At 37.4% G+C, this 14585-nt stretch overlaps 1 protein-coding gene and 1 pseudogene across 1 annotated transcript; one reads left to right on the top strand and one right to left on the bottom strand.

The window, feature by feature from the left end:
* Window positions 1-3000: 3000 nt before the first annotated feature.
* LOC143578761 (putative CCR4-associated factor 1 homolog 11 pseudogene) lies at window positions 3001-3855 on the bottom strand (annotated as a pseudogene).
* A 4004-nt stretch (window positions 3856-7859) lies between these two features.
* On the top strand, window positions 7860-10575 carry LOC143578768 (putative inactive poly [ADP-ribose] polymerase SRO2). The gene is made up of 4 exons (XM_077062248.1): window positions 7860-8628; window positions 9187-9425; window positions 10090-10214; window positions 10303-10575. The coding sequence occupies exons 1-4, from the start codon at window positions 8183-8185 to the stop codon at window positions 10399-10401; spliced, it is 909 nt and encodes a 302-aa protein (XP_076918363.1). The 5' UTR covers window positions 7860-8182; the 3' UTR covers window positions 10402-10575.
* Window positions 10576-14585: the final 4010 nt, after the last annotated feature.

Genomic DNA, 14585 nt, shown 5'->3' with positions numbered 1-14585 from the left:
ACTGATTACATGCACATATCTACATGTATGTAGGTAAACGATTGAACAATTAAAAATTAAAATTATATTAAGAAACTATTTTTATAGTTTTTTTTTATATATAAACGTAAGTATCTGCTTTCCAAAAGTACAAAATTTAAAAACATATATTATTGATAAAAAGTTAAAACAGTTTATATTGTTTTTTTTAACTTCAGTTTTTTTATTGTTGTGTCATGTAATTAACCTTAACATTTGTACGTAACTATGCTAGTGTGTGATGCCTTCATTAACTTATATTTGGATGTTAACTTAAGTGTGAAATGTTGTGGTCAAAGATTGTCAGAAAAGAAAAGAAAAAAGTTGTAAATGGACAAGAGAAAAGAAAAACACAATTGTCAGATAAAAATAAACTTTAAATTTAGATCAAAGTAACTGAAATTATTTTACAAACAAAATTATTTTTTGTTTGTGGATACTGGATAGGAATGTAATTTTTCTTTTAGAAATAACGAAGGATGTAATAGTATGGTGTATTATATGGGCGGAAAACAAAGAGAAACTCGGTTCACTCGAATAGTCTATGTGATGGAATTAATAGTTCAATCCAGTTGCATGCGGTGTAGGTATATAACTGTGTTTTGTATGTGTTTTAGATTGACGGTCCAGAATATAACGTTCCTCTGGATCGAAGAGGTGGAGTCACATTCGCAACACGAAAAAAAAGTGAAAGGAAACTTTTTATTTATATATTTTGGTTGTTAAGAAAGAGAGAAATTTTTTCTTTTTCATATCTTATGAATTATAGTTTACTGCTACCATGTAAAGATCTAGAGAGAAAAAAAAGAAAGAAAGAAAGAAAGAAAAAGAAGAAAAAGAAAAAGAAAAAGGAAAGAAAAGAAGAGCCCACGTAACTTAAAAAGCTTGGGCTTTCTTGACTTTGGTTTACATGAAGCCCAGTTACATTTTCTTTCACTGAGTTCTCTGACTCTCTTTCTCTTCTGCCTGGGTTGTGTTTGGCCCATCATGAAGCCCAATGTTATTTAATTGATTCTAAAGTTGGCAAGGGCATATTGGCTGGCTAGCTACTAATTACTATGAAAGAAGAGGTTCTACCAAGATCCTAAAATACCATCCATATTTTTATTTTCCGAAAGGAGGCACAACCAAACTAGCAACACGTGAGGAAACATAACGTGAACACAACAGCGATCGAAAACCCCAAACCACATAACATTACAAGAAGTTAAAGGATTTCCATGAAGACTTCTCAATAGAAATCCTTTTAGCCCGCCTGTTTTTTTTTTGTTCAGAACAGCCCCAAAACTTTGATTTCCTAGTATATGCAGCTTCCAACCTTCTTTCGATGGGGGGAATTTGCACCAAGATGCAACAACCCAAACCTCCATCGCGAAAGTACAAAGTACAAATGTGGACATGTGGTCGTTGTCTCCAGCATTTCCTCACATAACGGACAACTCAGTAGAGTTTTATGGTATAATAGTTGGTGTACTGTTTTATGAGAATGTTTATTTTGATAATCCGCATAGATATGAAATCATTTTGATAATCTAATATATACAATTTGGATGTATCTAGATATGTAAACTTTGGTTGCCATGGAGGAAAGACTAGTAGGCACTGCCGCACTTAAGGTACTATGAGTTAAAAGTGTTAAACCGACCCAATTTATTAAATTTGGCATCGTTCTCTTCTATTTGTATCTAAATTTCTTTAAAAATGAACAAATTGCAACAATTTTAACAAAGAAACACAATAAAACCTTTAATTAATTTATTTACCAATTTTACCTCACTAAATCAAGATTTTATAACTTTTAATAAACCTCTAATCCATACAACACACCAGCATAATTTTCCGGCCCAACATTAACAAAAGACATAATTACAAATTTTGTTCTTTAAAATAAGACGAATTACGGTTCGTGTCCTTTTCTAAGTTTCCTTGCAGGCGGTGTACTTTAAACTTTTTTTTCCTACAAGTTTTGTCCTTTACCCTAACTGGGTTAGAAAAAGTCAGTTAAATCCCATCACGTGAGGCGCATGTGAGGGTAGTTTTGTCCTTTCGTTTATGCCTACAACAAAACCCCCTTTTATCAGTCTCTTTGTACCTCACCCACCAGACACCAACCCACCTTCTTCTTCCCCATTCACCATCGTTAACCACTACTCAATCACCACCATCAATTCCTCCAGCCACCACCAGTCCACCCTACCCTCTTCTTCCCTTGCACCACCATTAACCACTTCGTCGTCAATCTAACACACACAAACCCTAACTACCACCGCCTGCTACCTTCCGATGGCCATGTTCCAATTATATGTTTGCCTAAACAACAGTTTCTCACTCATAGCCACCGTCTCACCCTTCATCTCCACGTCTCCTCCCTGCATCGTTGCCACCGTCTTCCACCTCCACCCATCTCCATTACCCGGAAACCACCACCACATCTTGTCCTTCATCAGATCTGTCTTCGAAACCAAAATCACGGTTGCTATCAGCAAGGGGCGTTGATTGTAAGCCCGAATTGGTCCACCATTATTTGACTGCAAGTGACGGTGGGGCTGCTGTTATAAAATAAATACACTCTGATTAGGTTTTTGGCAACGATTATTAGGGTTCAATTATGGCCCTAGCGGCGCCGGTGGGTTTCCGACAGCGGATACGGATGTTGCAGTGGTTGTAAACTCCGGCGAAGCACCGGAACTCAGCATCTCCGGCGACGCTAGATTGGTTCAAGGCAGTGGTGGTGTTGGCCATGATTTGAAACTAAGATATGACAAGTAATCGGGGGAATTTAAGAAATTGATGATTGTAGTGATGGGTTGTGTTTCAGTGGTTGAGGGAGATGAAAAGGGAGAGAGAGAGAGTGAGTATAAACTTTTTGTAGGTGTAGATGAAAGGACAAAACTACCCTCACATGCGCCTCACGTGATGGGATTTAACTGACTTTTTCTAACCCAGTTAGCGTAAAGGACAAAACTTGTAGGAAAAAAAAGTTTAAAGTACACCGCCTGCAAGGAAACTTAGAAAAGGACACGAACCGTAATTCGTCTTAACAAAATTCACATCTCTCATCTTTTGAAACGCATGCCACGTCAACAAACTATCCGACCCGGCCTGATGACACTTTCCCACCACCCGATTCACTTCCAAACTACCCGCAACCCGGTCCAACCCCCCATACAAGTTCTTACTACACTACTTCATCAAATGCTTTACGTCATACACATGTCCCCAAAAAAACACCTTTAAAGCCTCCAAAAACCCGTCTAACCCACTCGGCAGCTCCCTGCGTGTCAGAATCTTCAACAAATAACCAAAATCATATGCGCTATGAAACGTCAACCAACTCACCGAGTCATTACAAACCAAACCCGACGACATCATCAACTCCGCAAACCGCTCCGAGTCAACTCCCTCAACTCGGTTCCGATCAAAATCGATCCCTTGCCGCTTCAACAACTCGATCAACTCCGGCGCGTGTTCGTCACGCGCCAAGTCAAAGTCACTAAAGTTGAACTGCCAGATGTAAGAACGGCGCGTGTGGGACTCGACGTCGGATGGTAGGTTCCCGGAGGCGTCGGTGAGAGTTAAACCGAGTTGGATTAAGTTCAAAACGTCGACGTTTGATTTTAAAAGCTTGTAATGATCAGACGGTCTGCGATGGGCATTGTAAGGTTTGGGTGCATGATAGACAACACCCGGGAATTCGGTGTCCATTGAGATGTATGGATATTGATCGATAATGGACCGGATGAGTTCGAATTCGGACGCAAGGTTTTCGGACCATACGTTTCGGATCATGATGGTTTTATCTATGCAACTTGACATATTATTATTATTATTATTATTATTATTATTATTATTATTATTGTGTGATGTATTTGCCTATTTGGATTGATTAATGTTGAGTTGAGTATATTATTATTATTGTTATTGTTATATATAGTTTAGAGTTGATGACAAGTGGAGAATAATAGTGTAGATGGTGCTGGGAAGGCAAGTAGATGCTAGTTTGAACGCGTTTGGACTAGTGGGTGACTTGACTACAATATGTTATTTATTTATTATATTTGTCACGAGGGTGAATGAACTTGGCTATTGTCGACTATATAAGTGATAAAGGTCACGTGTATGTTTATGGATGCTTATAAATGGAGTAAACATGAACAAGACACAAATGGCCGTTGTCGAAATGAAGTCTTTAGATGTGTTGCAGTTGCAATCTTTGAAAATCCGCTATTCAAACATTTGGGCCTACTCACCGGACACAATCTGAAATCTATACGATCCGTATGTGGTTACACGAGTCATATAGATGCCATATTGTGTAAGGTGTCGTTGAGCACTAAAAATTTCAAATTATTGAAGAGAGAGGTTACTAAAATTACCCTCATTTTTGAAAAATTCTCAAAATAGCCCGTTCCAACTTCATCTTCACACATAAATTCGAAAGTCAACGATGAGATTCAAACGACCTAAGTAGAAACTGACATGTGGCTCCCCAATCTCATTGTCGCGATGAGATTTGAAGCCACATGGTAGTTTCTCATTCGTCGTTGAATCCCATAGTGAAGATGAGACTGAGAGGGGTATTCCTTGAAAATTTTCAAAATGGCAGGTCAAATCGGAATCTCTATCATTTGACGAGCCATTTTGGAAATTTTCCCAATAAACGAGTCATGTAGGCCTTTATACGACTAGTATAGCTAGTCATGGAGTTGTTGAAATATATGTATGTTGCCAACTCAACATCATACATATGTTATATAACGATTCTCCCTTTGTTGGTTAATCTTGTTTTGTTTTTGTGTTTCATGATATGATGAGAATGTCGAAGGTCCTTCAGCCTTGTTGTATGATTGTGGGCTAACACTGCGTTCTCGAGTTTTTAATTATAAGAAAGGAAAGTATAAGATTGGATAGGATGAGAGAAGAAAAGAAAGTACATGCATATAATGCATTCTCAAGTTTAATGAAAAATGAAAGAAAGGGGAAGAAAATAAATGTTTAATTACATTCTTTAGTTTAAATGAAAGGAAAGGAAAAGAAAAAATGTGTAGTTTTACAAATATAGCCATTTTAAAACAATTATTAGATGTAGATTGAAGGGTAAAGTGGTAATTTTAAATATTTATCATTTCCTTTCTTTCCAAATCATACCAAATTGGCAAGAAAACTTTGGGACTTAAAACACCTAAGTTTTCCTATCATTTCTTTTATAAAAAAACTCAAGAATGAAGATTCAAACTAAAATCTTATATTTCATTTCTTATCCCATAGAAAAAAAACTCAAGAATACAGTGTAAAGGTTGTTGAAATTGGGTTGGCATATGCAGTTAGGCTTAAAATTTCTTAAGCCCCAATATTTCTAGGATGAATCCGTATCTTTTCAAGGGCTCAACGCACACGATCGATTAAACACTTTATTATTGTAAGAGAAAACTGACACAAAAACTCGTTACAATAATTCTCTATTGATCACACATCTAAAGTCTCTAACCAAGTCATATAAAATAAACCCTAACTTGATGACCAAGACATTAACATAATAACCATATTAAAAATTAGGAAACTAAACCGACTTGACCAACTTGTCAACTTAGGTCCTTCCATATTCACCAACTTGTGAACACAGTCCAGAATTACCAACATCTTTCATATACGAGAGAGGAAGAGGATATAAATCCCGTGAACCTGATTTTACAGAATATGATGAAGAAGAATAACAATGAACATGTAGAACATAATATGATATTCAACGAAAACCCACTAAAATGATTGTATTGATCTAACAAGTCAAAACCCAAATTACATATATTAGACTAATTAATTACAATCGGACCGTCACAACACGAACTTCATAACTTGAATCTTCGTCCAAACTACGCATCATGATTGTTGTGTAACGTTGACATTCTCGAGATGACTTCCACTTTCCCGATTGACTTTGACTTTTGAACGATGATGACATATTGACTCTTGCCATGTTGGTGTTTTTTATAAAATCTTAACATTTATAAAATTTAAAACAAATAAAAGGATCTCATTTACAATAGAGAAACAGGTAAACGAGCAACAAGTTGCGCCGCCACCAATTTTAAATGGTAAAACCGATCATACTCAAAACAAAATTATCGTTCTTCTGCGTCGTTGAGTTACTGTGTATGACCCGATGAACTTTTTTTAGAAACGTAGCAGCAATCAATCTCATTAGGCTCACCTGATTTAGATCCAATGGAGGAGCAGATCAATCTCATCGGTCTTCATCAGTCTTATTCTATTGTTTTCCTAGTAATCTTCGTTTTGTCTTAATCGTTGGTCGATTTCTCGTTAGTTTAGATCTTGAACAGTGCTTGATGACGAAACCGATTTGGTAAACAAGGGCGACGAATAAGTAATGAAGAACACGAAGTGGTTCGATTATTTTAATTTTTAACGCTAAGACGACAAAATAAATAAACCAAAGTCAAAAAGTCAGAATTCGTTAAGGCTCATCAAAGTCAAAATTAGAGATCCTTGCTTGCAAATATAAAATAAGAGAAAGTCAAAATAAGAGGCGGATCAATGTAAGTATGAAAAGGGTGTACCGGCCATCGCGAAGTTTCTATTAATTCACTATTAAGCTTTCTTTCTTTTTAATAAAAGAGTAGCTATCTGATGACAGCTTTCCTTCACGTGCAAGCTTTCTTTATAATATTAGGGGTTGTTTGGGTAACCTTTTTCTTTTTGTTTTTGAAGGGGTAAAATGTTCAAAATGCCTCTTCAAAAATTTGGTGTTTTTGAAGGGGCATTTTGAACATTTTACCCCTTTAAAAGCAAAAAGAAAAAACTTAGCCAAACATGGTCTTAGACAAATACAAAGAAAATAATCAAAAATCTTTATCATTTATCATGTATAAAATATTTGGCCATCTAAATCCTTACTGAAGATAACATAGAAAAGACCATTTGCCATTTTGCCTCTATGAAATATGTTTAAAAATGTTTCAATTATCCTCAAGGTTAAAAAATAGAAAATAATGTATCTTCATTTTAAGTAAAAATAACAATTTAAAACAAAATTCAAGTTATGCTTAAGTTTAGCCTAATTCATATTACTGAACACGTTTAGCTAATTGAATTGTGTTGAGTGTATGTCAATAAACTTTAAATCCTTTATTATTTTCGTGTTAAAACTTTACATAAGTTAGTGATACAAAATGTTACTCCCTCCGTTCTAATAAAAGTGTCATGGTTTCAAAACACAAAGTTTAAGGTAGGTTAAATAATTAATTTTTTTCTCAACAAATGGCAATAATGCCTTGGAAATTTGGTCCATCAATATTGTATATTAATGCTAATTGTGTGTTTCATCATCATCATAATCATCATCGTACTCAGTATATCCCACCAATAGCAATGCTATGGTAGGGTCTGAATAAGGTAAGATGTAGACAGCCTTACCTCTATCCCATATGGATAGAGAGACTGCTTCCGGTGAGACCTCCGGCTCGATAGTAGTTTTGCATCAAGCCTTGGACATAAGGCACATAGCACTCAATCATCGGGACACCGGCTGATTGGTGTATGTGCCCTTGTCTTTCGGCTATCAACGCCACCACATGATGCCTGATTAACCTTCCGCCACTTTTAACGTTATTTTCACGAGATTAGTAAAATAATTGTGTGTTTAAGGATAAATTTTGAAATTGACTAATAAATTTTAAAAGTGGAAAGTTCTAATGCTAATGCAACGAAGAAAGTAATTTTTTTTAGTAAAGATATAATTTTAATGTAATTATATATACAAACTAAAAAAAAGTTGAATTTAAAAGATATATATATACAGATCAATCCACAAACATAATTTACGTGTGTGACACGATTAACACGTCCGAATCACATGCTAACTCATGTAACATTCCACTTAAGGAAACAAAGGCGGCGGCATTTACTTTAATATTTTATTATAAACTTGAGGAATAATCTTAACCATATTAAATATAGAAATAATAAACAAGGTAGTCGGTTTCATCTTTCCAGACTTTATATTTCTCCACCTCCGCAAGCAAACTTCATCTTCCATACCTATATATATAGACATAAATAATAAGTAACATTAATAATAATATTATTCATCCGATAGAATTCAACAAGAGCTCCACGTTAACATTAATCCAAATAATATTCATTCATCATGAATCCACTAGTAAAGTATGAAGATCAAGTTGTGAAAGCTGAATATGATTCAGACATCGAAGATTCACCCGTTGTTGCGAGTCGTGATATCGGGCTTAACATGCAAAAAATTGTTGACGGAAGTAATGAGTTTGAGATATTGGGGAAGAGTTTGGCAGCTGGAGTGAAGGAATATGGGAAAAAGGTTAAAGTTGCTGGGGCGTATAAGAAGAGGTATGATTGGAGTGTGATTGATGAAGCTCGGTTAGCGGTTTTTCGAGTGTTTGCGGCTGCGGTTGCGTGTCGAAACGGTGGTGATGCGAATATTAAGTACGGGTGGTATGGCGGGTCGCGTGATGAGATTCGGGAGATTATGATGTACGGGTTTCGTCGGTTTGATAACGGAGGTGGTTCGGGGTATGGTCGTGGTGTTCATCTTTCACCGGCCAATCGTCCGATGCAGAGGTCAGTAATTGTTCTATTTTGGCTAATTTAAGCGTAATATTGATATGCAGTGTTGCAAAATCGGTCTAGGCAGCCAACTACTTGGTTTTTGGTTGAGTACTAACTCGGTATATTGCCTAGGCGATTTTATCAACTTGGCCAACATTGCTAGGAATTGGTCAAACTCGGAGTTAGTCGGTTCAACTTGGCAAAGTCGGATTTTCATTCTTTTTCACGTGTTTTCACCAATGAAATTGTTCATCGATTTTTGTGTTTTTTTCACCGATTTTAGAAAAATAAACATTTTTTAAGTACTTATGTACTTTAACATGTTTATTTATTTATTTATTTATATTGATATTTACGTATGTTACAGTTGGACCTGGCAATGTCTAACGACCTTTGCAACATTGTTAATGTATAATGTAATTAAGACAATTTTATAAATGCTAAGACGTTTTTAAATCCAGCTAACTACTCAATTTTCTCTTTTGTTAAATTAACATATTGATTACTTACACTATGATATTGTTTTCATTCTTTTGACACAATTACTTATTTGCAATTTTTTATATGCAGTGTAAAAAGATCGGTTGCTGATTCAGACGGATTAATGCACGTATTATTGTGTCGGGTGATTTTAGGAAGACCTGAAGTAATTGGTTTCGGGTCACGAAGAGACGGACCGAGCTCTACAACATTTGATTCGGGTGTCAATGATGAAACATCGCCGACAACGTACGTCGTTTGGGAGCACCACATGAACACACATATTCTTCCGGTTTACGCTGTTAGTTTCCGAATTGATTCGGTAACAGGTGAGCAAACAACTATTTTCTCTTTAATTTGTTAACTTCAATTCAATAGAATTGAATCGAGAATTTTATTTTTAGCGTATTTGGTTTTCGAAATCCAATATAATTAATATGTGAAAACTTAGATCACATATATATCGGTTAGAAAATAGCGGAAATACATCTTTTAAGAGTAAATTACGGTTTTCATTTATGTGGTTGGGTCATAATATACACTTTAATTCTCCGATTTTTTGTTGCAATTAATTTGGTATTCAAAATTCAATAAAATTAAAATGTGAAAACTTAGATCACATATTGGTTAGAAAATAGAACTGAAATACATTTTTAAGAGTAAATTGCAGTTTTCATTTATATGGTTTGGTCAAAATATACACTTTAATTCTCCGATTTTCGTTTTCGTTGCAACTAAAGTCATGCAATTGCGCCACACGGACGAAAATTTCAGTTTACTCTTTCATCTAAAAAATTTGATTTCCCCGTGACTTTAACTTTAAAAGATTCTGAACCATACACCTCACAAATTGCAATTAATTCAATGGAATTTAACTTTAAAAGATTCTAAATTGGATTTATTCATGGTTTAAACAAATTACGTGAACCAAACTTGTTATATGTTTACTTCGCATGTTAGAATGTATTTTAACGTGTGAAATCACTTTTTTAGGAACTTCGTCATTAAGGATACCAAGACCATCACATATGGGCATCAACGGTTTGCTGAGCCGCCTCACGAACTATTTGAGTTCTTCTAAGATGGTCGTGATCAAGAAACTCCATCACGCGTATCATGTAAGTTTTTTTTAAACTCTGATCTTTCCTTCTTTTTTATGCCTCCATGATTGATTAATCTAATAACCAACACGTTATATATGTTCAGAAAAATAAGATATCAAGGACAACGTTCATAAGAAGCTTAAGGGCGGCGGCAGGGGATGAGGTTCTAAGGAACATAGTTCAAAGCTTGATGAAAAAGTAAGATTTAGTACAACATCTCAAAGGTGTTTGTTTCAATGGAGTAGAAGAATACTTTAGGATGGTAGGACCAAATGGACAATGTAGGTTGTGATTGGGAGATACGACTTGTGTAATTTTATGTTTTCTTCTTTAATTTATCGTGTATCCCTTGATCGGACGTTATTTGTTTTTAGTATATTGATAGTCCAATTGAATGAATTATGTGACACCCGGTAAATTCCCAATCCCTTAAACCAATTAATCAACCTAAATATTAGGTAATTATGTTATATGCGCCTTGCGCGAGCGCGCCATGTTAGTCAGCGCGTGCATTTGTTATGTGCGCCCTGCGCGAGCGCGCCATATTAGAGTCAGCGCGTGCATTTGTTATGTGCGACCTGCGCGAGCGCGCCATGTTAAGAACCAGCGTGGGCATATGTTATATGCGCCATGCGCGAATGTTTTGGCTTTATGTTTTCATGTACCTTAACGTTATGTTGTCTAATGGGTTGACCATCCCGCATGATGCTAAGGCGGGTGCATCCTAAATCGTTTATGCGCGTGCGGAAGGGAACTAACCTCCCCGCATGGCGGGAACATTGAGAGCTAGTTTGTCTGAAGCTCCAAGATGGAATTGACTTCAACATAACTGATCACTATGTTGAAATACCAAGACCACCTGGAGAATCTACAAATGAAACTCAATGTCCCTAACTGCGAGAAGGTTACGTGCCTACCCGCAGCAAAGAAATGTCCTTCACGCAGAAAGCTATGCGCACAAAGTGACGCGCACAGAACACTCAGTCTATTCTCCAGACGTAAGGAGATTACTCCCGCCCAAAAGGAAACAGTAGCGTGTTTCAGAGATTTTCCACTTTTTACTGTACACTGACAAAAGTACCTGAAAAAGCACACTGTAACATGAAAAGTCAACTGTCAGCCACCCTATTCTCACCAACCCCAGACCTGCATGTCCTGACCAAATCAAATCAAAATCTTTTATCCACTACTCCACTCTTAAATAAATAATAATAATTTCCATACTTTATCATCATTACACCTAGATATGAAAAGATTACAATCCCCTAAAGCAAGGGATTGTGTTCCCTTGAGTTTGCCTATAAATATGTAACCTAAGTTATCACCCAAACACACTTCAAACTTCTCTCTTAAGAACTGCAAACTTGCACTAATCATCTCCCAAGCATCCGTTGTTTTCATTTCCGATCCTGTTACTAGACCTTCAATTCAAAGGCCAACACCAAGAAAACCCAAATCTCGATTAATCCCTTAACAAGAACCACAGGTGAGTCTCACAGCCCCTATTTTCACTGTTTTCACTATTTTTAAACTGTTTTCGGGGCGAGGGACACGTACTTAAATAATGTTTTATCATGGTATACTTACAAGCTATGCAAGCGATTATGTGTTTAAATTATATTTCATGATGAGCAATGCGAACGGTTATCTAAGGTTTTCGATGTATGTGCGCTAGAACTCGAGTAAGTGATCACTTTACCATTGGAACTCTAAGGGTAGGGACTGCTGGTTTGATCCGCCCACTCGTAGGGGTCGCACCTCTTACACAGACGAGTGCCTAGTATGGTCATGGGGCAGTACTATGGGTTTGAGCCCGCTTGTAGAGGTCGCTCCTCTTACGCAGACGAGCGCCTTGTTTTCCGGCACAACGTCTGCGCGTAACCCGCGGGACGGTATTATTCGCTCGTAGTGGCAGCGCCACTTACACAGACGAGCACGGCTTTTCAGAAATGTCCACGCGCAACCCGCGGGACGGTATTACTTATTTCGCTCGTAGTGGCAGCGCCACTTACACAGACGAGCACAGTTCCCAGAAATGTTCGCGCGTAACCCGCGGAATGATTTTATCAGAATGTGTTGATAGAACTATGTTTTACCAAGCATGTGTTTTAATGATGCTATCAGAATTATGTTTCAGAATGATTTTTATCAAGATTATGATGCAATACGATTTATCAAGTTACTAAAACTTGTGAACTCACTCAGTTTATACTGATTCAAATGTTTTACGTGTCTTTCAGGAGATAACTAGGTAGCGCATGGAGTCACACTTAGAGCACCTCACGCTGAACATCTAAAACTAGCTTTTTGGAAGATTTTAGTTCTATCCCTTCGATGCGCGTGGTTGTTCCCGCCGCGCAAGGGGATATGGCGTGGAAATCTTCAACAGTTTTTATACTTGGATGTTTTTATGTAATTTTTAAACAATGTAATGTATTTGTATTAAACTTTTCATGCGCAATGAAAATCTTACTTTGAATGTTTGCAATGGCCCGTGCTTAATTATCAATCCCCACTCGCGCGCGCCCGGCTGTTTCCGCCGCTCAGGGCCGGGTGTGACAAATTAGATTTTAGGATTTGAATTATACGCCCTGCTTGCGGTGCGCACATATAATGTATATATATGTGAATCCTTGGGTGGGCAAAAGTAAAATTGCACTAATTTTGACGTTATTTTACTAATCACGTGAAAATAACGTTAAAAGTGGCGGAAGGTTAATCAGGCATCATGTGGTGGCGTTGATAGCCGAAAGACAAGGGCACATGCACCAATCAGCCGGTGTCCCGATGATTGAGTGTTATGTGTCTTATGTCCAAGGCTTGATTCAAAACTACTATCGAGCCGGGGGTCTCACCGGAAGCAGCCTCTCTATCCCTATGGGATAGAGGTAAGGCTGTCTACATCTTACCCTCCTCAGACCCTACCATAGCATTGCTATTGGTGGGATATACTGAGTACGATGATGATGATGATGATGATGATGATTTGAATTATGTTTTTTTTTTTTTTTTTGCAAAGGTTGTGTCTTATTTGTGGTGACTTAGATTTTTGGATTTGAATTACACATCCAAACAATTTTATGAATAAAATCATGCCTCACTGGGCTCACTCAACCAACAATTCTACAACTCGAATTCCAGCTAGAAGTGCACACTGAAACCAGTTAACCGGTGTGAACCCGATTTTGTAACCAGTTACTAACCAATCAAAACCGGTTATAAAATGGTTAACTTAACCGGTTAACCGATTTTTTTATAATTATTTTGTTAAAACCCGGTTATTAACTGGTTAACCGGTCTGGTCTAACCGGTCAAAATCGTTTCTCTAAACGGTCAAAACTGGTTACTACCCTACCCAAAAAACCGATCTAACCGATTAATTCCCGCAAAAGAAAAAACGGTTAATGATTAACCGGTTAACCGATTTGTGCACCTCTAATTCCCGCATTCAAAAATAGTAATAATCTTAGACTGTCCTCTATGGTGGGGGGGGGGGGGGGCTTCGAAGCCCCTCCACCGTGCCACGTCAGCGCCACATAAGCACTGAGGGCTTCGAAGCCCACCCCAAAGATGTCCCGCTATGGTTTAATGCCACTAGGGCGCCCCTATTATATATATATATATATGCATATGTATGTATGTGTGAGATAGATGGAGAGAGCTGCTGAAAGGGGGCCCCACCAAAACTCCATCATCCGCGCCGACCATTGCAACGACCGGATCTTCGTCGCTCCTCCGCCGTCCGCGCCCCACGGCGGTGTTCGGCGCCAACCGCACCCCAAAAATCTTCTCACGTCGCCCCATAGCGACCAGTCTTAGGTTGCACCCCTCTTAACAATACTTTTATTGTAGGTACTAGCATGATACGAACATGATGTCATGCTAAATTTAGGTACCAGAGTCCAGAAGTCCAGAACCATGTCATGTTTTGGAGTCTTGGAGAGGCCTAGTTAGTTCCAAAAGCTGGTCACTTGGTCAGGCTCAGGACCACTACAAGTGGGCCAAGGCCCAATATGATAAGAAAGAATCACTTTCCAGTTTCTGGTGCGAATGTGCGATTGTGCGAAGTTTGAAAACATTATTTGATAGCCAGTCGGCTAATAGCCACGTCAAGTTGTCAACTAGACACAATTAAAGTTTTTTTTTTTTTTTTTTTTATTTACAATTCTAAAAGAGTTTTACACTGTTTTCTTAACAAAATTAAATTCATATTTTCAAATGGTTTTCAAAAACTGAAAAAACGAATTTTCAGTTTTTTATTCGTCTTGAGACCAAAATCGACCATGGCAAAACCATATATAGCTAAGGGCCACAGACGTTTCAGTAGAGTCGTCAATTCAGTTTTCTATTTAAAAAGTCCACTTGCGGGTGATGTTTTAGTTGAAT

Source organism: Bidens hawaiensis, unplaced genomic scaffold (genome assembly GCF_021521415.1).
Source record: "Bidens hawaiensis isolate Kalapana, Puna unplaced genomic scaffold, B.hawaiensis_p1.1 tig00029330_1, whole genome shotgun sequence".
In the NCBI taxonomy this organism is placed as follows: Eukaryota; Viridiplantae; Streptophyta; class Magnoliopsida; order Asterales; family Asteraceae; genus Bidens; species Bidens hawaiensis.
The sequence above is the reverse complement of the archived record's forward strand: the minus strand, read 5'-3'. Positions and strand labels throughout refer to the sequence as shown.